This window comes from Entelurus aequoreus, linkage group LG04 (genome assembly GCF_033978785.1).
Source record: "Entelurus aequoreus isolate RoL-2023_Sb linkage group LG04, RoL_Eaeq_v1.1, whole genome shotgun sequence".
Taxonomy (NCBI): Eukaryota; Metazoa; Chordata; class Actinopteri; order Syngnathiformes; family Syngnathidae; genus Entelurus; species Entelurus aequoreus.
The window spans coordinates 84419516-84441776 of record NC_084734.1 but is presented as its reverse complement, the minus strand read 5'-3'; the positions used below and the strand labels follow the sequence as shown (position 1 = coordinate 84441776).

At 39.1% G+C, this 22261-nt stretch overlaps 1 protein-coding gene across 1 annotated transcript in view; it reads right to left on the bottom strand.

Annotated features, from left to right (window-relative positions):
* LOC133649104 (cyclin-J-like) overlaps positions 1–22261 on the bottom strand; it is a 68026-nt gene that overhangs the window by 4274 nt on the left and 41491 nt on the right. The window contains exons 4-5 of the mRNA XM_062045897.1: positions 5557–5856; positions 4398–4557 (exon numbers count right to left, since the gene is read on the bottom strand). Coding sequence (XP_061901881.1) covers positions 4398–4557; positions 5557–5856 — 460 coding nt within the window. The remainder of the gene's footprint in view (positions 1–4397; positions 4558–5556; positions 5857–22261) is intronic.

Here is a 22261-nt window from a genome sequence, read left to right as displayed (position 1 = left end):
TTTTTTTTAATCCATCCTGTCCGGCCACTCAGGCATATCATATTGTTGATGTAGATCAGTGTTTTTCAACCACTGTGCTGCGGCACACTAGTGTGCCGTGACCGTCACCCAGTGCCGGCCCAAGCCTCCATGGGGCCCTAAGCAAAATGTGATTTTGGGGCCCTCTTTTTCTGCCAATAATATTGATTGTTGATCATTCACACACCTACTATAAACTCATTGCGGCTCTGGCAGTGTTGTTTACTTTATCCTATTGTCAGCCTGGCATGTCTTTACAAATGACATGTCATTTATAAAGATATGGGGGTGACCCAGTTAAGAACATAAATAATACCAATGAATGAACGAATGATGTCCAGAGTGCCACATATGGTTCCTAATCTTAAAATGTAGAAAACATTCAGCTACAAGCGTGGCCTGGGGTTGAACAGTCCAAGTGATAAAGCTTTGTATTTACAGTAAAAGTGTCATCTTGTCTCATCAGTCTTGTACATATTAGTCTTTAATTACTAGTTTATATTTTTAGTTAATTGTTCATATTTAATGTTTACTTTGTACAAAGAGAGCGCAGTCTACTGAAGTTAAATTCCATGTGTGTTAAACATAACTGGACAATAAAGCTGATTCTGATTCACTTTATTATTTTTGGTAACAAAAACCTGAAACAGCAATGTGCAAAAATAATTCGTAGTGCAAGAAAAACAAAGTGCAACAATAAAATCACTTAAATATATATAAAAAGGAACAAATTCAATTGTACAAAAAATAACAATTAAATTAAATATCAAGCAAATACTTAAATAATATTAATGAACAGAGTTACCAGAAACAAGGTAACATAACGGTTTATAAACAAATATAAATTTACTACATATTAAAACTATGTAAGTGTACATAACGATGTGCAAAAACATTTTTGGGGAAAAATCAAAATAAACTACCTTAAATTAAGGTCCTTAATTCACACATTTGACCATCACATCACAGTTCTGTTCCTCTGTTCCTCACCACCCACACCACTCCACCCACTCCTTAAAACCTGTGCTTCCTGGCTTTTCTGGGGGCAAAGTCATTTATGACATCACTGTAAGAAATCTGATGGCCGACTTTGTTATTAATACTAATCACTGCCATGTACGAGTCTGACTCAGACTCGTACATGCAAAAAATAAAAAATAAGAATTTTTTGTCAATTGCTTTTGGGGGCCCCCTGGTGGCCGCGGGGCCCTAAGCAAGCGCTTAGTACGCTTATGCCTTGGGCCGGCTCTGCCGTCACCTACTCAGTGGCCTAGTGGTTAGAGTGTCCGCCCTGAGATCGGTAGGTTGTGAGTTCAAACCCCGGCCGGGTCATACCAAAGACTATAAAAATGGGACCCATTACCTCCCTGCTTGGCACTCAGCATCAAGGGTTGGAATTGGGGGTTAAATCACCAAAAATGATTCCCGGGCGCGGCTACGCTGCTGCCCACTGCTCCCCTCACCTCCCAGGGGGTGATCAAGGGGATGGGTCAAATGCAGAGGACAAATTTCACCACACCTAATGTGTGTGTGACAATCATTGGTACTTTAACTTTAACTTTACTTTGACTTTTATACAGTCTGGTGTGCCGTGGGAGATTAAATCATTTCACCTATTTGGGGTAAAAATATTTTTTGCAAACAAGTAATTATAGTCTGCAAATAGTGTGTTGTTGTTGAGTGTCGGTGCTGTCTAGAGCTCGGCAGCGTAACAATGTTATACTCTTCCATATCAGCAGGTAGCTAATTGCTTTGTTGATGTCGGAACATGGTTTGTAGTGATCCCAATATGCAGATGACAGTGGGAGGCAGGGTGAAGGTAAAAAGGTATCAAATGCTAAAACCAAAAATAAACAAAAGGTGAGTGCCCCTAAGAAAAGGCATTGAAGCTTAGGGAACAAAACTAAACCTGAACTGGCTATAAAGTAAAGAAAAACAGAATGCTGGACGACAGCAAAGACTTACAGCGTGTTGAGCAAAAATGGCGTCCACAAAGTACATCCGAACATGACATGATAATCAACAATGTCCCCACAAAGAAGGATAGCAACAACTTAAATATTCTAGATTGCTGAACCAAAGCAGATGCGGGGAATAGCGCTCAAGGAAGACATGTAACTGCTGCAGGAAAATACCAACAAAACAGGAAAAGTCACCAAAATAGGAGCGCAAGACAAGAACTAAAGCACTACACACAGGAAAACACCAAAAAACTCAAAAAGAGTCACGGCGTGATGTGACAGGTCGTGACAGCACTTTGAGTCAAGAGCTATATTGATGCATGGTTGGTTGTGGTTTAAAGTCATACCCAACAATTGCGACGACGACTTTTTACTGTCAACCGAGTTTCGTTTTTTAATGATTTCTGCTGGTGGTGTGCCTCCGGATTTTTTCAATGAAAAAAATGTGCCTTGGCTCAAAAAAGGTTGAAAAAAACTGATGTAGATGATCATATACTGTATCTGCTGTACAGATTTACTTTTGAAAATAGAAGTTTGTGGTACTTTTCTTGTTGCCTTATTTGTATTTGCCTTTATTACATTTTTGGGTATAATTTTATTAAACAGAACCAATTTTCTTTCAAGCAATATAGACATTTATCAGGAGGTGTAATCTATTTTATGGAGGAATGTAGTTAATCGTAAAACTGGCACCCAATGTTCTTAAAAGGTATTGATTTTGAATCCAGAACGGTTTTGAAACGAATCATTCCCCCTAAGAATCGAATCGACTCGTGTGGTGCCCAAATATTCACATCCCTAGTAGCTACTGCAGCTATTGACATACTGTACTGAGCTGCTGCATCGCCTCTGAGTTAGTGAAAGTTTGTGCTAGATTATAAATCATGCCTCATACATGGTATACACATAGTAGAAGGTTGTGGTCAAAGCCGAGACGTTGGTCAACATTAAAATAGGGCTGGGCGATATGACAAAAAAATGATCACGATTATTTTTTCAAATTCATCCAATCTCGATTAAATCTCACAATTTTTTATTTAAAAAAAAATTAAAGTCTTATTGTGCAGGATTATAGCGAGTACTGTTGCATCCCTACTATTTACTACTGCAGTATCTTGTAACAGACATTTCCGCCATGTTTGATTAAGGTAATATATATGCTAACAGCTGACAACTGTCATTTTGTTCATATACACTACCGTTTAAAAGTTTGGGGTCACCCAAACAATTTTGTGGAATAGCCTTCATGTCTAAGAACAAGAATAGACTGTTGAGTTTCAGATGAAAGTTCTCTTTTTCTGGCCATTTTGAGCGTTTAATTGACCCCACAAATGTGATGCTCCAGAAACTCAATCTGCTCAAAGGAAGGTCAGTTTTGTAGCTTCTGTAACGAGCTAAACTGTTTTCAGATGTGTGAACATTTGCACAAGGGTTTTCTAATCATCAATTAGCCTTCTGAGCCAATGAGCAAACACATTGTACCATTAGAACACTGGAGTGATAGTTGCTGGAAATGGGCCTCTATACACCTATGTAGATATTGCACCAAAAAGCAGACATTTGCAGCTAGAATAGTCATTTACCACATTAGCAATGTATAGAGTGTATTTCTTTAAAGTTAAGACTAGTTTAAAGTTATCTTCATTGAAAAGTACAGTGCTTTTCCTTCAAAAATAAGGACATTTCAATGTGACCCCAAACTTTTGAACGGTAGTGTATTTCCACTATTATTTAAAGTTGTTTCAAAATATGAACAAATGGTGTGTTGCATATGAATCCTGGTTTCTCTTCTGCTAACACATTCAAGCAATGCTTTGATGAGCAAAGTGAAACAAGGATGATAATGATATTCGTAATCAAATCGACACTATTCATAGAAAACTGCCAGTTTCTCTTTGTAATATCCACATTCCGCGTAAGTGTGTATAATAGGGCTGCAACAACTAGCCGGCATAATCGACAATGTCGATGATAGAAATCAAACGACAAAGATTTGTTATCGACTAGTCACTTATAAAAAAAAATAATTGCCACGCTGCCTAGAATACTCATGTTTCCACTTGTATTCCTTTAGGTAAAATATTGCAGCTAAATAATCCAAACAGTACTGGATAAAATACTTTTTGAATGCGATGTTCACAGCACATCTTGCATTTGAAGTCTGTTGACTTATTTTTCACTGTGGTCATATACTTTGTGTAATATGTTTGTCAGTAATTTATGTTTATTCTATTAAAATTTGAATAGTAGATTTAAAAATGTTCAAAATCAAGTTGCGGACTCAATGTCAAACTGAAATGTGTGCAACCTATAAGCAATAATCATTTGACTAGTCGACTAATCGTAAAAATAATCGCAGACGAGTCGACTATTGAAGTAGTTAGTTGCAGCCCTTGTGTATAAGAGTGTCACACTTACATCAACATGAGTTCAATGCACTGAGTGAGGTGGTCCCAGGTGTAGCCGGTCAGTAGATGCAGGGCAGTAGTCCAGCTTGGGGAAATCTGTAGGCAAATACGCGACGCTGCCACACAAGCAGCAGCAACTTGGGATGGTCGGAAACTTAGGAAAGTGTGATCTAAAAACATGCAAAAAGGTGAGTCAGTTTTGTTCTACCGTCGAGGTTAAGCTACCTGAGGTGTGCACTATAGTCCAGGGGCCGTACTTATCAAGCTTCTTAGAATTACTCCTAAGAAGTCTGCTAAGAGTTGACTTAAGAGTAAATAAATTCTTCGCTGAAAGCTGCAGTTAAAAGTTAGTTATCAAGCGTCTTACTCACACTTTCAGCGAAGTGTAGGACTGAATCTTAAGTGTCACACTCAGAGCTGAATTACGACATTACTATGTGCCGTAAACGGAATTTTAGGTGACGTCATTTCTGTGTCCATAGAAATGACCAATCACGGAAGGGAATCCGTTGTCTAAGAATAAAGAAATATCTTGGAAATATTTAAGTGGACAATGGGAGTGTATATTTTGACAATAAACTACAAAATAATACAAAACAAACTAGTCCCCGCCGGCACTCACGCTACCGCTCCCTCTCTTCTATCGCCCACACACTCACTGACGTCACTCACCTCACGGCCACACACATACGCTACTGTCATAACATTTTCTTTCCAATTCATTAATTAGACAACTAATTTGAAACTGGTGTGGGTGGCTCTATATATACTAGCCCACTGCAGACACATGCAGAAATCAACAAGGAATCGAAAAGTATTAAATCTGTGACAAAAATAATATCCGCTCTGTCTAAACGATACCGTTTGATCAGCTGCTCGTCATCAAAAAAAAACAAAACATTGTTCCGTTCCCTGAACGTTCACGCACGTCTCTCTCGCCTCAGTGTCATCCCCTGCTGGCAACTCCTAACCACTTAAGACACCTCTGAAGGTCTCTTAAATATCGTGGAGAGTAGGAGTGATTCTTAGACTTAAGAACGTTGATAAAAAGCTTTTATTCTTAAGTTTGAGAGTAGGACTAAATTTCGCAAATTCTCAGGACTTAAGTGTAAAATGGCACTCTAAGAAGCTTGATAAGTACGGCCCCAGGTCATTGCCCGTCAACTCACCTTGCAGTGAAACTTCCAGAAAGTAGTGAGTGTATTTGTCCATGAAAGCCTTGGTCTTAGAGATTGAGGACAAGGGCCAGCCGTTGTACAAGTCGCCCTCCTGCACCGAGGCATTGAGGTAGTAGTCGATGAAGTGGGCAGGTGTGGGCATACAGAGATTCCAGCCAAAGGTCTCTAGCAGCAGCAGCTCCATTTTGATCAGATCCTTCTTGTTGAGAACCAAGTTGAAATTACGCATAAAGCCCAGTGAATTCAGTTGTTCCAGCTTGGGTACTCGGTCCTCTTTCTCTTCAAATTTACCTGAAAACCAAATTGATACATCGAAATTACATAAAAGGTCAATTCAGCATTAGGCTCGCGAGTTCTTCGGTTTGTATCAGTTGGGTTAGTGAACTTTTCAAATTCCCCCAAGTCCAGTTAATTACTCGGTTAAAAAGTCTCAGGGAGCAAAAAGTTATCACAGCAAGTTCTTTCCTTACTGGTCACAAGCATGATAAGAGGAAAAAAGTGAGTAGTGAGTAGGAATGTAACGATAAACGGTGTAATGATAACCGCGGTAAAACTCTCAACAGTTAGTATTACCGTTTTAAAATAAGTATCGAAATAACGTGAATGATAACTGCGCTTTGATAAACTTACGGACTGACTGCCGCTCGCTTGCGAGCTTAAATGCTAACAAGAGACATTAACGTCGTTCCCCATTAAGAAATGACTTACCCTAATCTAAATGTTTATATAAACACATTGCTGTCTGAGTAACTAAGCTATCCAATTGTGCACATTGAACCTACAAGCTGTGCTCTCTTAAGGACAGAGTGAACGATATATACTGAGAGGAAAGGCTGTGAAACAGTGGAACAAGCTCCCATCAGAGCTACTAAGCTTGAACTCACTCGCTTCCTTTACAGGAGAAGCAAAAACATGTTTTTTAGATAACCAGAGATGTACGCAATTGTGATTTAAGTGAATTATAGGGATTTTTATTAATAATAATAATAATAATGGATTAGATTTTATATATCGCGCTTTATCTATTGTTAGATACTCAAAGTGGGAACCCATCATTCATTCACACCTGGTGGTAAGCTACATTTGTAGCCACAGCTGCCCTGGGGTAGACTGACTGAAGCGAGGCTGCCAGTTTGCGCCTACGGCCCCTCCGACCACCACCTATCATTCATTCATCATTCATTCACCAGTGTGAGCGGCACCGGGGTCAAGGGTGAAGTGTCCTGCCCAAGGACACAACGGCAGCGATTTGGATGTCAAGAGGCGGGGAGCGAAACCTGCCTGCAACCCTCAGGTTTCTGGCACGGCCGCTCTGCCCACTACGCCATACCGCCCCGTTATTATGTGATTGACTTGTACTGTATGCACTATGAAGGTTGCACCTCATCTAAATGTTAGTAGTGTGTTGAGTTGTGCTCTCTTAGATATCAGTATGTAAGCTGTATGTATGTATGTATGTATGTATGTATGTATGTATGTATGTATGTATGTATGTATGTATGTATGTATGTATGTATGTACAGTATATACAGGTATGCTTTCTAACACTGTGTATTTATTTTTGTTATTTACAAAAATCTTAAAAATCTCATACCGTGTGTAAGTACTTTTTGAACATTCAACAACACCACAATAACAATGATAACCGTGGTATTTTAGTCAAAATAACAGTAATGTGATCTTTTCAAATCATTACACCCCAAGGATGCCAACGGTGATAATTAACATCATGCCTAGCGGGGGTGATGAGGTCACTGAAATGATTTAACAAGGAAACAATACACAATGAGCTTAGCGACACACTGTTTTACCCTCTCTGTAGTAATTGTATGAGAAAAATACAATTTATTTAATTACTTGTTACTAAATCCACAAAGCTGACATCTAAATAGGTGCAGACATTTGACACTCATCTGTCTTTGCGCACAATCGCCCCTAGCAATCATTTGTTGATAACTGTGATATGTATCTGAACAATTTACCAGGTTGGAGAACACCAGCAATTGTGAGAGTGAACTTTGTCTTAAGCAACTTATCCCCCTTCACAAAGTGAAATGAAGCTGCATGATTGTGGAAAAAGAGGCAAAATTCAACAAAAAAAAAGCAGTTCCCTTTAAAATGATTTAAATTCATTTCAATGGGCAACATTGATTTGAGATGTAAGTGTTTTGAGTTAAGAGCTCCATCAGAGAACCAATTAAGCTTGTGAATTGAGGTACTACTGTACTTGAAACTGTGGTGGTACTAGTATGCTATTTTGTGACAAACCTGATTTGTTATTGTATCTAATGGATCTTATGTTGGAATCGCTTTTGTAGCACAATGAAATGCAGCATGGGTTCATTGGGAAATGTACTGGATCAGTTGATTTGGTCAGTTACTGTTTCATTACTGTGTTCACATCTGACCAAACAAGCCTAGAGTTCCATTAGGATGCTACTTTTAACACCTCGGCTTTCTCTTCACCGTGCCAGACAGTGGTAGCACTAAGACTAAGCGAGTAAAAAAAAAAAACACTAAGAGCCTAGTTTTTTTCTTAAAGGGTTCATGATATACCAATCCAAATTTTGTACCATACTTGTGCAAATGTGTACATGTATGATGAATAAAGCTCTTTAAAACCTTGAATATTATGATTTTTTTCTACATTTAAAACACTTTCTTGTGGTCTGCATAACATGTAGTGTTGGTGCTTTGATCCAGATTTCACATAGATTTAGTTTTACAGACCATCTTCAAGCCGCTTATTGGCTGTCTCTTTTAGAATATGCCGTTTTGTGGGCGGTCTTATTTACATGCTGAAACCTTCTTCCAGGCTAAGCCCTTTGGACTGTGTCTCTACCCTGTCAGCCATGTTGTAATTTCTAGCACTTCCATATTAAGTCTAGAGATAGATATGAGTTACAACTATACGCTACTTTTTATTAGAAATGGCAAGAGTGGAGAATTTTAGCATGCATATGCATGTACGAGCCAATCTGCCCCACAACAAGACAATGAAAAAAACAAGCACTTATTGACTACAACTCTACCATTAATGGAGATATCTGCTGATGTAACGAAGCAAAATACATCACTGAAGTCTCAAATTTCAAACGGCTTGTTTGGAGCAAGTTTGGAAGAAGTTGTTTTGTAAATATCCTCGCAGTGGTTTAATCCCATATTTCCAGGATTTATGGGGATCCCAAACAATGTTCCCTCTAATTGTTCATGTGTGTGAGCAAACGCAAAAACTCCCTGAGCATTGGGTGGAGCCCATGTGAGCCACATCAGACGTGCACACTGTGGCTACACCAGCAGCACACCTGTCCCAAACCTGACTAAATAACACATTCAATCTCCATCCATCCATCCATTTTCTACCGCTTGTCCCTTTCGGGGTCGCTGGAGCCTATCTCAGCTGCATTCGGGCGGAAGGCGGGGTACACCCTGAACAAGTCCCCACCTCATCGCAGGGACAACACAGATAGACAGACAACATTCTCTTATTATAATCAAATGACAGCAGTCATTTCCATGAGATGATTTTCTAATATAAGTGTTTAGGCCCACTTAAAATGGTGGATGGAATTCATGTCCTCAAAGCGTCTCGACAGACGTTACAATATTTGAACAATGATGACGAAAACTGTTTTCTCTGTCGTGTCCGTGTGTCGAAAATTGTTGTGCGCTTATTTTTTTATTTGATTTTGTGCGTGGCATAGATTTGCCGTGCACAGAGGACGCTTGAGCAGTGCGCAATTGCGCAGGCGCGCGCACCTTAGAGGGAACGTTGATCTCAAATACACAAAAACAAGTAAAAACCGGTCAGAAAATTGTTTAGTATAATAGAACCTCCATAAATCTGATATTTCCAATGAAAAACCTTCCCTTTTTACAAAATATACATAGACAATTTCCCTTCAGTCTCGATATTCTGATGGGGCTAACAGATATTAAGTTTATAGGTTGCTGTCTAATGATGAAAATGTAATGTCCATTATTAAGACTTTGACAAGGTCAGCCCAAAAGAGCCTTACCGCAGCTATTACAAAAACAAGTGCCTGCTTAACACCAGTAAATAAGTCGAAGAGCACAGAACATCTGGCTAAAAAGCCAATAAGTATTGGAAGCATCACTATAGGCGGGTGTGTAGGGCTTACAGAGGATTATACCAGCCTAATGCTGTCTATGAACAAATCTGCTTCACCGCTCATATTCCTACCTTCCTTAGTCACTACACATCCCTGCAGACTTTACAGCAGTGTTTATGGGGTACGCCCACTCCAAGCCGAGACACCCCCGCCTCTCATTTCCATAGCAACGGTCTAAGGCCTCAGGGGTCTGTCTGTGTGACCAATGAAGAGGGCTCATTTAGTCTCACATCAAAAAACATGCTTCAAGTTCAAACTTTTAAAAACTGCATGGTAGCAACAAGACAAGTTCCTGGAGAGAGAGCAAAATAGCCGTTGTGCACATAGGTGGCATCACGAAAAACATTTGCATGAGCTGTTAAAAATATGTCAAACCCCGCGAAAACAAGCAAGCAACAATTGTCTCCTGTGCCGTCAGCTGTAGGATCTCATTTACCATCATATAAGGGTGCAGCTGCTGCTTCCTACCAAGTGTGAGATTTTGCACTACCCTAACGTTACGCAAAGGGAAGGAGGGTCTGAGCGAGGAGAAAAGAAATGGGTGAGAGAGCATGAGCAGTGAGGGTGAGGGGGAACTCATCTGGCCAGGGGGTAATTGGCAGAGAGGCAGTAATGGCGTCTCTCCCCACCAGAACAGGAAGAACCGTGAAACGCGGCTGTTTACACTCGGCAGCGCTCGTTCCAAAGCCCAGTCCACACTTGCCACGTTCTCTCACGCCCTTATCCTCTTTGCTTGCAGGGAGCTGTCTGCTGCTCAACTGCTATGTCCGCACAAGACCATGCCATAAAAAAAAACATCAATGCCCCCAATCTCCACGTGGAAGCAGCCTCTTTGATCTTAAGAGACAGCGCGAGTCAATCTTCCCATTGTGCTCTGTCATTCCTCTTTTGGTTTCTTGCAGTGGATAATCGACCACGTAAAATGTGATGTCCAACAACTTTTACGAAGAAAACAAACAAAGCAAACTGAGAGGGGCACATCACTCTCGTCGCATAGTGCATTAACGGCTTGGTGAACTGCACACTTCAACCTAAGATGTACATGGATATTCAAAATCATATTTGCCTACTACAAAGCAACAAAAACAATATACAGTTGCATGAGGAAAACTCTTAAGAGACAGTATGAAAATCAGAAAGAACATTAAATGCAAATTCACTCATCCATATATAATTATTCTCGAAGCATGTTTTAAATAACTTCACTTTTTTCTGTCATAGCAGGGAACAAAATCTAATCAAAATCAAAATAAAGAAGTGGGTGTGTTCTGCAGTTAACTTAATATATTTGATAACGTAATGGCACACAATCAACAAACAGTGAAGAATGGGGCATAAAAATGTGGATTATTATTACTTATTTTGTCTAACAAGAAAACATGACGCAGTAAGCATATGAAACTAGGGCTGCTGCTATAGATTATTTTAGTAATAGAGTAGTCGATCGATTAGTTTGTTCAATTAATCGAGTAATTGGATAAAACACACTTTATAGCCTCAATGCGTATATTAGGAAAAATAGTTGGAATAATCAACAATTGTTCTGCTTGTCATAATTAGAGATGTAACGATATGAACATTTCCTATTATGTTATCGTTACTATCGTGGTATTGTTGAATGTGCTCAAAAAGTACCGTATTTTCCGCACCATAAGCCGCACCTAAAAACCACAAATTTTCTCAAAAGCTGACAGTGCGGCTAATAACCCGGTGCGCTTTATATATGGATTAATATTCATATTTATTTTCATAAAGTTTAGGTCTCACAACTACGGTAAACAGCCGCCATCTTTTTTCCCCGTAGAAGAGGAAGCGCTTCTTCTACGGTTAGCAACCGCCCCCATAGAAGAGGAAGCGCTTCTTCTTCTACTGTAAGCAACCGCCAAGGTGAGCACCCGCCCCCGTAGAAGAAGAAGCGCGCGGATATTTCATTTCATTTGTGTGTTTCTGTAAAGACCACAAAATGTCTCCTACTAAAAGTTCCACTGACTTTTGATATTCATGTGAACCGCACTTTGGATACAACGGGAGCACGTACGGTGAATATCCGTTAGCTTGCCATGCTAACGGCCAGAAACTTCCACCCATGGTGATATTCAAAAGGAAGACCTTGCCTAAAGAGAACTTTCCAGCCGGCGTCATCATAAAAGCTAACTCGAAGGGATGGATGGATGAAGAAAAGATGAGCGAGTGGTTGATAGACGTTTACGCGAAGAGACCGGGTGACACCGAAGAAGAATTCGAGGGATTTGTGGATGAGGAATAACTTCAGAACGTGAGCTTTAAATGTTTATTTTGTGTGTTGTGTGACATTAACGTTCGAGCAACGTTGAGTTATTGATGTTGCTATTGCTCTGCACTTTTTTGAGTGTTACTATTTTTGTGATTGCACATTTGCACATTACATTTTGGGAGTGAACAGAGTTGTTAGAACGCTGGTTTGTAATATATTATAGTTTTTGTGATTGCACATTTGCACATTACATTTTGGGAGTGAACAGAATTGTTAGAAAGCTGGTTTGTAATATATTATTAAAGTTTGACTGACCTATCTGACTGTTTTGTTGACATTCCCTTTAGTGCAGCGTAGGTGCGGCTAATAATACGGGGCGGCTAATAGGTAAACAAAGTTTTGAAATATGCCATTCATTGAAAGTGCGGCTAATAACACGGGGCGGCTTATGGTGCGGAAAATACGGTACTTATACGTTGACATTTTTAGACAGTTGTTTTTTTATTACTACAATAAAATACACACTCTCAGAAAACCATGTTTGCATGTTTTGTGTTTGTTATGCTTCACTGATCTGTCTTAGTATTTTATCTGTTTAATGGCTAATCTTTTGTTTAAAATATTGGTTTGTACTGTAGCGCTTCAAGACAAATAACAATAAAATCAAACAAATAAAATCTATCATCATTATTATACATTTTGGCAGAGGTTGTGTCGTCCTACTCTGTTCAGCGGTCTTTGAATGTACTGTAAAAACCTCTGTCTCGTAATCCTCGATGACTCACGGTGAGAGCTTAGTTTCTAGTTGCTCAGACAGCGTTTTGTTTATACAAGTTTAGACTGGAGTATGTTGTTTCTTGATGGGGAAAGAGGTTAATGTCACTTGTTTTAACGTTAGCATTTAAACTCGCAAGCAGGCGCCAGTCATTTCGTGAATTTGTTAAAGTGCACTTATAAACCATTGTTTTTTGATCATTTTTAACCGTCGAAAGTTTTATAGCGGTTGTAACCGTTTATCGTTACATTTCTAGTCATAACCTTGTTTGTTTTTTTTTATAAATGCACATGATCAACATTGAAATTGCACTTTTAACATGTGTGCATTAATAAAAATAAAACACTCTCAGCTAGGGTTGTACGGTATACCGGTATTAGTATAGTATTGCGGTACTAATGAATCAAAAACAGTGCTATAATTTGTTTGAAAAGTACCAGTTCGCCATATTTTAATTTTTTAAAATTTTTTACAGGCATGACGCCACGTCGTCCCGTCATGACATTGCTGGGTTTACGAGCCGAGGAGCATGTTCGGCAGCGCACAATCACGGAGTACTTACAAGCAGACACGGCGTGTAGACAGAAAAGGGAAAACGGACGCATTTTGGCTTAAAAACTAATGATAAATGCGAAGTTGTAACACTGAAACGCCCTCAGGAAGAGGTGCTTTAAAATATGGCTAGCTAGCTAGCGGTAATGTCCATCCGCAATCAGCAGTGTTTTAGCTTCTTCTAAATCACTAATCCTCGCCTCCATGGCGACAAATAAAGTAAGTTTCTTACAAGTATCATCCCTGCAGGATGAGGAATAGCTAAACATGCTTCACTACACACCGTAGGAGGATACAATAGCTCAACGGCGTCACAATGTAAACAAATGCCACTGGTGGATCTACACCTGACATCCACTGTAATGATACCAAGTACAAGAGCGTATCTATTTGATACTACTATGATTACATCAAAAATGTATATCGACACAAAACCTTTTTTCTTTTAAATTCATATTATATTCATAAACTCAGGAAATATGTCCCTGGGCACATGAGAACTTAAATCATGACCAATGTATGATCCTGTAACTACTTGGTATCGGATCGATAACCAAATTTGTGGTATCATCCAAATCTAATGTAAAGTATCCAAACAACAGAAGAATAAGTGATTATTACAATTTAACAGAAGTGTAGATAGAACATGTTAAAACAGAAAATAACCAGATATTAACAGTAAATGAACAAGTAGATTAATAATAAATTTTTACAGCGTGTCCTTTATAATTTTGACAAAATAATAGAATGAGAAATGACACAATATGTTACTGCATATGTCAGCAGACAAATTAGGAGCCTTTGTTTGCTTACTTACTAATAAAAGACAAGTTGTCTAGTATGTTCACTATTAAGGACAACATTGTTCTTCGTTTGCAATAAGAAACATATGTTTAATGTACCGTAAGTTTTTATGTTAAAATAAAGCCAATAATGCGATTATTTTGTGGTCCCTTTTATTTAGAAAAGTATTGAAAAATATCAAAATAAGTTTTGGTACCGGTACCAAAATATTGATATCGAGACAACCCTACTCTCAGCTGTTCGCTGCCACACACCACTGCTCTTATGTGCACTCTCCATGTGACAACTATGTCCACTTATTCATAGTCCTGGGTACTCTAAGCGGTCCTGATTTTATTATTTTTTTATTAGTTACACTCAAATGATCAATCAAAGCAAAATAATATAAATTAAAGCTTTTTTCCAATAGCTTAATGGTTGCGGCCCTATGTCAAACAGACAATAGCTTCTCCAGCATCCCCTAGATATAGGCCTAGCTACAAAAAAACAAAGATATGAATTTTAACAATGACTGGGTCTTTTTGAAAAGTTTCACATACTGACTATAATGTTGTCCAAAACAATCCAAGCTCAGAGAGATCGCCAAAAACTACTGAAAATTGTAAATGCAATTACGTTTACAACAAACACGACGGACATGCGCGACACATTACTGTCCTCATAGACAGGAAGTCTTTTGAATACTATTTTTGTCTGTATTTACTTAAGATGAAAAAGAGGATGTCGGGAAATATTGCAACTGCATCAAGCAGCGAAGCCATTAAAGGCCTACTGAAATGATTTTTTTTAATTTAAACGGGAATAGCAAATCCATTCTATGTGTCATACTTGATCATTTCGCGATATTGCCATATTTTTGCTGAAAGGATTTAGTAGAGAAAATCGACGATAAAGTTCGCAACTTTTGCTCGCTGATAAAAAAAGCCTTGCCTGTACCGGAAGTAGCGTGACGTCACAGGAGCTAGTATTCCTCACAAATCCCCGTTGTTTACAATGGAGCGAGAGAGATTCGGACCGAGAAAGTGATGATTACCCCATTAATTTGAGCGAGGATGAAAGATTCGTAGATGAGGAACGTTACACTGAAGGACTTGAGAGGCAGTGATGGACGTATCTTTTTTCGCTCTGACCGTAACTTAGGTACAAGCTGGCTCATTGGATTCCACACTCTCTCCTTTTTCTATTGTGGATCACGGATTTGTATTTTAAACCACCTCGGATACTATATCCTCTTGAAAATGAGAGTCGAGCACGCGAAATGGACATTTAAAGTGACTTTTATCTCCAAGACAATACATCGGTGACACACTTAGCTACTGAGCTAACGTGCTAGCATCGTTCTCAAATGAAGATAGAAACAAAATAAATAAACCCCTGACTGGAAGGATAGACAGAAGAGCAAAAATACTATTAAACCGTGTACATGTAACTACACGGTTAAAAATTCTCAGCCTGGTAAGGCTTAACAATGCTGTTGCTAACGACGCTAAGGCTAATTTAGCAACTTAGCAGCCGGAACTCACAGAACTATGATAAAAACATTAGCGCTCCACCTACGCCAGCCAGCCCTCATCTTCCCATCAACAGCCGTGCTCACCTGCGTTCCAGCGATCAACGGCGCGACGAAGGACTTCATCCGTGGGTTTGGCAGCAAGCATCAGCTAGGCGTCTTCTATCAGGGTAAGTAGTCCTTGTTGTGTTGCTGTAAGTATTGTACTTAGCCGCTAAGACACCGATCGATCCCACCTACAACGTTCTTCTTTGCAGCCTCCATTGTTCATTAAACAAATTGCAAAAGATTCACCAACACAGATGTCCAGAATACTGTGGAATTTTGTCGAAGAAAACAGAGCTTTGTGTATTGTGTCCAATAGGGCCCAAACACTTCCGTGCATTTTATGACGTCACGCGCATAAATCATATCCAAAGGAGATTTTCAACCGGAAGTGTGGCGGGAATTTTAAAATTGCACTTTATAAGTTAACCCGGCCGTATTGGCATGTGTTTCAATGTTAAGATTTCATCATTGATATATAAACTATCAGACTGCGTGGTCGGTAGTAGTGGCTTTCAGTAGGCCTTTAATGTACTTCGGTTTTTCATATACATTTATTTGGTGACATAAGGTAACTCTAAATATATGTTGTTGTTAAAACAATGTACAGTAGATGGCGGCATGCATCAGAACTCCGCTTCTTAACACACCTCATACACACCTGGAGGCTTAATTTACAGTATAAAGGTTGCTACGAAAGAAAAAGTTGCATCAGCAGGGGTAAAATGTGCATACGCAACTTTCACCGCAGATGTTGGTATTAGTAGAAGATTTCCATGCGGAAAAAGTTATGTATTCCTATGCGCTCTTCAGCGACATGCCGTTGTGTCACCATCAATATAAAGCTTATACTTGCATTAAAAAAACACATATGCAGTATAAAATAGATAGTAACACGTATTCCTTCCTCTAATTGTGCACGTATAGTATGTTTGTTAGAGCCGAAACATCCGAATATAGAGCAATTTAATGTATTTATATTGTTCATGCATGTGGTGGGTCATTGAAGTATTGTTTGTTTTGCTAATTTTAACAATGTATAACTAGGTTAGGTGGGGCACACAGTGAAAATCAATGTTTAGATTGCAGCACAATATTAGTTTAGATGAAATAATGTTCTGAATTTAAGAAATGCTTACATTTCTCATTGTTCCAATACATTTAGACTTTGGGAGTTTATATAACACAGTTGGAGGTGTTGCAAATGATTGGATTTGGATGTCCCACAGTCACTATTTAATCTTATATTATTACCACTCAAATGTTTTATATGGTACAGATAAACAATAACCTGTACAAAATCACGTTTATTGTGCTAATATATTTAAACATCTCGTACCTCAAATATTGCTCATTGTGAGTACTTGTGTGTTGCAACAGAATGGCCTCTTTGGCCATTTGTCAAAATAAAGACGCATGAATAATAAATACAATAATTAGACAAAGAAGGCTAAAACGCTTAAGCTAAGCAACAGTTCTCAGTCAAAGTGGAGCAGACACTATTAACTTAATTGGTCAAACATTGCTATTACAACAATAGCTTTTTTTTTTAATAAGCTCAGACATTACTTTGCCCGTCAAAAATAATCTTGATACGGTGCACCAATTCACGAATATCTTCCGTCATTGGCAGTCCAAAATTATCCGTAAATGTATATTCATGAGCTATTTAGCGATGACCATTTACAGTATAAAGTATATGATTGTGAGAGGAGCAGTGGGAGGACACTGGCGGTGGAACTTTTCTGTGCACAATTCAATGCAGTTGTAAACTTACCAAGAGAACAGGTTGTACAAGTGTGCGTAGCATGCTCTTTAGATCGGATTATTTCTTAATTACAAAGATTCTGAGGTTTGTGCATGCACAATGTTAACAATAGAATCTAACCACACTTTTGTAAATAAGGCCTCTGATCTGCCAGAGAAAAGGCAGCAGGAGCAGGCGGAATCAGTGTTGCCAATGTAGCGATTGTGTCACCCCATTAAGCGACCCTATAGTCTTGCATCTCTCTTTTCAACGAGCAAAGTGTGCTGCTAAAGTTTGCATGTCTCATGACAAGTTAGGATTTTATTATAGAAATTACAAAAGACAAATGTTCTATATCTTTTTTTGTAACGCTAAAGAGTTAGAATTTACAATCAAAATATTAGATGTATACTAGGGGTGTAACGGTACACAAAAATTTCGGTTAGGGGTCACGGTTTGGTTCATTTTCGGTAGAGTAAGAAATCAACAAAATATACATTTTTGGGTTATTTATTTACCAAATTTGCAAAATCTTCTACCAAAAATATTTTTCTTAGTGGAATATTTGATGTGAAGTAATCGGAACCTTGGATAGGTCAATAATTCATAATAACATTGATTTTGATTCAATATTATGTTTTGAGCAATGACAGCTTGAAAGAAAAAAAACAGTTTTTTAAAGATTAAAGTACCAATGATTGTCACACACACACACTAGATGTGGTGAAATTTGTCCTCTGCATTTGACCCATCCCCTTGGGGAGCAGTGGGCAGCAGCGGCGCCGCGCCCGGGAATCATTTTGGTGATTTAACCCCCAACTCCAACCCTTGATGCTGAGTGCCAAGCAGGGAGGTAATGGGTCCCATTTTTATAGTCTTTGGTATGACTCGGCTGGGATTTGAACTCCAACCTAGTTTGTTTTATTAGTCAACATTTCAACTTTTTCTAAATTACATTTAACCTTTAAGCTTTTTTATTTCACTTTTGTTATTATTTTTGTTTATTTTAATAGTATTTTTAGAATGTGCCATGGGCCTTTAAAACATTAGCTGTGGGCCGCAAATGGCCTCCGGGGCACACTTTTGACACCCTTGCTTTAGATAATAAAAAATTGAATCTGATAAATTTATGGATAAAAAGCAGAGCCTGGCGACGCATGCGTGTTTATTTTAACTCTCTCGCTCTTCGTCTCTGCCCCTCCCTCACGAATGCTGCTGCACGCACAATTTGTTTTGTTTTTAACCCCTTCTTAACCCTGAACGTACATTGAAAATACACGCAACCCTAACTCAAAATGCCGGACATTTGAGGCATTTAAGAAACTCCGCCCTGACAGCTCCGCAAAGGAGGACATGTCCGGTGAAAAGACGACGTATGGTCAGTCTATCGTAGCTAGCATGCTGTGTGCTGTGCCTCGGTGTGCATTGTTTACACAACGTGCGGTACGCTACTTAATATGTCCGTGTGGAAACTCGTTCGGTACACCTCCAAACCGAACCCCCCGTACCGAAACGGTTCAATACAAATACACGTACCGTTACACCCCTAATGTATACACTTCTAAAAATGAAGCAACAAGATGAAAACAGGAACTGCTCTGAACAGAAAATAGCACCAGAGAAAATAGGGTACGGAGACAAACATCCTTTTATCCATACTGTATTTATAACACTGAATGCCATACTGTTGGGCAGATGATATACAAAAACAAACCCCGGGTTTGTTTGCTGTGGTAGAGCTGGTGCATTCCTAGCCAGTTAGTTCATTCTATCTGGAATGCAGGCGGCAAGGTGATCCTATCGGAAGTCAGAGACGAAAGGAATCATCCCCCTCTAAATGTTCACCCACTTCAAGAACAGCAAATCTATCTTTTCTCATTAATTCATTATGATTTAAAACACTTTCAAGCGTGATAAACGTTAACATACCAAAAAAAAGAACGTTGCTGCTTTAATAGTGTCTCTGAAAAAATAAGTGAATTGAAAAAATACAATGTTAAAAAAAAAAAACACGAGGAATGTGACCGAATACACAAGTGATGTCAAAGATGAGCACAGGCCGAGTAAACAGGGGGAACGTTTGAGGTCAGGGGTAAGGCAGAGGTAAGACCAGGATGCAGGGCTTCCTCCCAGGTGTGCAGTTGGTGAAGGGGGGGGGGGGGAGACAAGAAACCTGAGAGCTGTTTCTGCTGCTTTGCAGGACACATCAGGTAACAGTGCCCCATTTGCAGTCTGCCTGAAGAAGATGCATGATGGACCAAAATGCCGGGAAGGCCCCCATATGTAAAGGGGTAATGATGTTATTTAATTAGACGGAAAAATGTTTTACATTTATAGAGATGAGTAAACATTAAAGGAATTTGCTACATAAATGATGGCTGCAGATTAGGGCTGCAAGATAAATCAACATCGAATCGACGTTGGGGTTTTAATTAGTGCGATAAATAACCGCAAAAGCCAGAGGGTGTTTTCTTCTTAAAGCCGTGCTGCCCTACTGCAGATGAAGTATTAATTAAAATACAACTTCTTTTTTAGAGAAATACTAATTGTGTCCTTCATAGTCTGTCCTTTCCCCCTCTTTGTGCTGACCAGCATGGAGGAATTTCCTTTGCCCTTTCGTATCCTTTATTTTCTGGCTCATCTTTCATCAAGACTGTGAAATTGGTCACAGCTCCATCACACAATCTCTTGTGTTACCACCCCTGGCCGTGGAGGCACAATGCAGGTCCATGTCGACCCTTGACCTTTTATGCTAATGGTCGGTGAAGTGGCCAGGGAGAATCTAAGAAAAACGGGTGTGTGTTAATGGTGGGTCTGCCACCACGCATGAAAATGCCTGACATGTATGAGCTAGAAATTATTCAAAGGCATTTTTTTTTTTTTTGTGGAACACTGCATTGTCATAACATTCCCCTGAAATAATTAGTCACGGGTGTCAAAACTTTTTCCAGTGAGGGACGCAGAGAGAAAATTAAAGGACGTGGTGGGGCCACTTTGTTACATTTTGTACTTACTGTAAGTGGTACCTCATCTTACAAACGTAATTGGTTATATGACCCAGCTTGTAACTCAAAACACTCGTATCTCCTGTTGGAATTACAGTATTTTTCGGACTATAAGTCGCTCCGGAGTATAAGTCGCACCGGCCAAAAATGCATAATAAAGAAGGAAAAAAACATAAGTCGCACTGGAGTATAAGTCGCATTTTTGGGGGAAATGTATTTGATAAAACCCAACACCAAGAATAGACATTTGAAAGGCAATTTTAAAATAAATAAAGAACAGTGAACAACAGGCTGAATAAGTGTACGTTATATGAGGCATAAATAACCAACTGAGAACGTGCCTGGTATGTTAACGTAACATATTATGGTAAGAGTCATTCAAATAACTATAACATATAGAACATGCTATACGTTTACCAAACAATCTGTCACTCCTAATCGCTAAATCCCATGAAATCTTATACGTCTAGTCTCTTACGTGAATGACCTAAATAATATTATTTGATATTTTACGGTAATGTGTTAATAATTTCAAACATAAGTCGCTCCGGAGTATAAGTCGCACCCCCCAAACTATGAAAAGAACTGCGACTTATAGTCCGAACAATACGGTAATTGAAATCAATCTAATCGGTGCTCAGCCCCCCCACAAAATAAAAATAAAAAAACTTTTTTTTTTTTTTTAAATAAGAAATATTGATTGAAAAAAAAAACATAAAAATGTACAACAAACAACTAAATTAGTTTTGTGAAGTAAAGTAATGATAACGTACAGCATTTGTCTTAGGAAACAGACTTCTGCGGTGTCTCCCTTGGGATGCTTCTCCGTCGTGTAATAATAGGAATTGTTGTTGTTGTCTATGTTGCACACAGACGTCTTTGAGTGACGGACCAGAGGTCAGACTTGATAGCAAGCAATTATCATGGATTTAACTAGATAGATCACACCTAGTTGAGCTGCGTGCCTATGGTGATTCTAAACTAATAAAGGGCAAAGTACCAGGGTGTTCAATAGGTTGTTTTTTTTCCATCGGGAATGAAGACAACAAGAATGCCAGCACATGGTGCTGCATGTTGTGATACATTTTAACATACAACACATTGTATAGCATTGCCTTAAATGGAAAAGTGGCTCCTATATTAATGCTGATGATGTGCATTTAAAAAGGAAAAAAAGGCAAGCAGAAAAATCTTTAAACTATTTTCCCTGCTATGCGTTTTATCCGATTACTTGATTAATCGGACAAACTAATCAATAGATTACTCGATTACTAAAATAATCAAGGGCTGCAGCCCTGTAACACACATGCACACAAATAAGCGTCACATGTTGTCAGCTAATGATTGGCAGAGTTTAGCTACTAACCTTAGCTATCATTGAATGTATAGCCTAATGCAGGGGTCGGCAACCCGCGGCTCCGGAGCCGCATGCGGCTCTTTGACAACTGATGCGGCTCAGCTGCATACTTGCCGACCCTCCCGATTTTCCCCGGAGACTTACGGATCTCAGTGCCTCTCCTAGAAATCTCCCGGGGCAAATATTCTCCGATTTTCACCATAACTACTAAATTAAGGGCGTGCCCTATTGGCACTGCATTTATTGTTCTCTATAGCCCGTACAAACAGCGTGATAGCCCGGTCACATGTTATATGTAGCTTTTACGTGCACACGTAGGAGACAGCAAGGCATACTTGGTCAACAGCTTACACTGACAGTGACCGTATAAAACAACTTTAACACTGTTACGTTACAAATATGCGCCACACTGTGAACCCACACCAAAAAAGAATGACAAACACATTTCTGGAGAACCTCGGCACCGTAACACAACACAACAAATACCCAGAATCCCATGCAGCCCTAACTCTTCCAGTCTACATTATACACCCCC